Below are 1487 nucleotides of genomic sequence, written 5' to 3'. Positions count from 1 at the left end.
AGGGGCACTCACCTGGGCACGCAGCAGGGCGTAGTTCCACAGAGGGACGTGGGCGTTGCGCTTGCGGGGACGGAACAGCCCGTCCACGGACCTGGGGGGACACCGGGGACAGAGGGGGGGCCAGGTCACTGTCACCCCACTGCCAGAGCTGTGGGAACACGTGTCACCACCTCACAGGGACAGAGAGCCCATGGGGACCCTGGTGCTAGGTCCTGTGCCACCCACTGGGGACACCATGGCCTGAGCCACCCCCCGGGATCCCAGTGCCACTGGGGACCCCAGGACCTGTGCAACCCCCTGGGGGACTCCGTGCCACGAGGGAACCTGCTGTCACAGGGGACCCCACGACCCGTGCCACACGCTTAGGGACACCAAAACCAAGGGGGACCCCAGAGCCTGTGCCACCCCATGGGGACACCCCCTGAGCACACGCACCACGAGGACCCTGGTGCCAGAGGGCACCTCAGGGTTTGGGCCACCCAGCTGGGGCCCTGGTGCCACAGGGGACCTCACAACCTCTGGGGGCCACCCCACGGGGACCCCCAGGCCCTGTGTCACTTGGGGTCACCCACCCTGCTGCCACACAGAGCCCCTGACCCGGGGTCCCCAGTGCCTCCCCGTCCCCCTGGGTGCCCACCCGTAGCGGTCAGCGCCCAGCAGTGCCAGCTGGAAGCCCAGCAGCCCGTAGAGGTAGGAGTGGTTGTTCCAGGAGGTTTTGTCCAGCAGGAACAGGTACCAGTACGGGCACAGGAAGGCGATGCAGCTCAGCCGGTAGCAGCACCCCAACATGATGCCCAGTGCCCCTGCGGGCACAGGACCCTCAGTGTGTCCCCTGGCCCCTCCCGGTGCCACCCCTTCCCTGTCCCCAGCCCTCCTCCCAGTCCAGTGCCAGACCCCAACACGATGCCCAGTGCCCCTGCATCTGGGGACACCCCCCACATTCTGTGTCCCCCTGGGAACCCTCTTGGTGCCACCCCCTCTGCCTGTCCCCAAACTTCCCGAGCTCCCCTCCCAGTCCATCACAGTCACAGTGCCCATTCCCGTCCCAGTGCCAGTCCCTACCATGGTTCCTGTTCCCATCCCACCCTCATTTCTGTCCCAGTGCCCATCTCAGTGCCTTGGTCCAGACACTGTCCCAGTGCCACCCCCCCACCTGTCCCCACAGGGGTGGGGTTCTGTGTCCCCACCCTCCCCTAGCTCCCCTCCCAGTCCCAGTCCCAGTCCCAGTGCCATTCCCACTCCAGTGCCCCTCCCCACTGTGGCTCCTGTCCCCATCCTACCCCCCTTTCTGCCCAGTACCAGCCCCTGTTTGTCCCCTTCTGTATCCCCATCTTCCCCAAATTCCTCTCCCAGTCCATCCCAGCACCTGTTCCAGTCCATCCCAGTGCCCATTCCCACCCCGGTACCCGTCCCCCTCCCACCCCCATTTCTGCCCCAGTGCCATCCCCTGCCCGGTGCCCCTCCCCATCCCTCCCAGCCCGTACCCA

The 1487-nt window shown here is 66.8% G+C and overlaps 1 protein-coding gene across 1 annotated transcript in view; it reads right to left on the bottom strand.

Moving 5' to 3' along the window:
* Positions 1-1065, bottom strand: part of GGCX (gamma-glutamyl carboxylase) — a 7547-nt gene extending 6482 nt beyond the window's left edge. The window contains exons 1-3 of the mRNA XM_029963937.1: positions 996-1065; positions 638-803; positions 13-91 (exon numbers count right to left, since the gene is read on the bottom strand). Coding sequence (XP_029819797.1) covers positions 13-91; positions 638-803; positions 996-1065 — 315 coding nt within the window. The remainder of the gene's footprint in view (positions 1-12; positions 92-637; positions 804-995) is intronic.
* Positions 1066-1487: the final 422 nt, after the last annotated feature.

Source organism: Manacus vitellinus, unplaced genomic scaffold, assembly GCF_001715985.3.
Source record: "Manacus vitellinus isolate BGI_N305 unplaced genomic scaffold, ASM171598v3 scaffold_105_pilon, whole genome shotgun sequence".
Classification (NCBI taxonomy): Eukaryota; Metazoa; Chordata; class Aves; order Passeriformes; family Pipridae; genus Manacus; species Manacus vitellinus.
The sequence above is the reverse complement of the archived record's forward strand: the minus strand, read 5'-3'. Positions and strand labels throughout refer to the sequence as shown.